Source organism: Vittaforma corneae, assembly GCF_000231115.1.
Source record: "Vittaforma corneae ATCC 50505 unplaced genomic scaffold supercont1.211, whole genome shotgun sequence".
NCBI lineage: Eukaryota > Fungi > Microsporidia > Nosematidae > Vittaforma > Vittaforma corneae.
The window spans coordinates 1-525 of NW_006890044.1; the positions used below are offsets into that span (position 1 = coordinate 1).

Here is a 525-nt window from a genome sequence, read left to right on the forward strand (position 1 = left end):
CTTTTTCAAGAGCCTTGGTGATCTTCATTGACCTTTCCTTTGTAGGTTTTCTCTTTGCAATAATCAAGCACTTCAGCAGTCTCAATCTATCGTGAAATGGCTGGAAGGTCTTCTTCCCCGAGACATACTCGTTTGTGTTTGCCTGGTAGTCCTTAAATATTTGATAGTCTGATTTCGTGTTATTCGCAATGAAGTTTGATTGGAATAGCACTGGCTTAGCAATAGTATTTTCCCTTCCAATATTAAAGTTGAATATCTCAGTCTCTCTTTTTGAAAATGAATCGGCATACACCTCTGACAAGTTTTTGAGCTGCTTTTGAATGCAGCTATTCTCCATTTCGTACTTGTTATGTAAGCCCATCATTATCTGGACCCACTTTCTTTCATCTTCAATAAACTTAAACGATTCGTTGTATTTGCCCTCCAAAAGACATTCTGGATCTGTAAATCGTAACTTCAGCACCTTCGAAAGCATCTTTGTATCCTTTGACGTGAAGAGTGACGGTTTTATCTTATTGTTTAAGG

The 525-nt window shown here is 37.9% G+C and overlaps 1 protein-coding gene across 1 annotated transcript; it reads right to left on the minus strand.

Moving 5' to 3' along the window:
* Positions 1-525, minus strand: VICG_02243 (uncharacterized protein; the record flags this gene model as incomplete). Its single annotated transcript, XM_007605625.1, has 1 exon — positions 1-525. A coding segment is annotated over one exon (525 nt), but the record flags the coding sequence as incomplete, so codon positions are not given.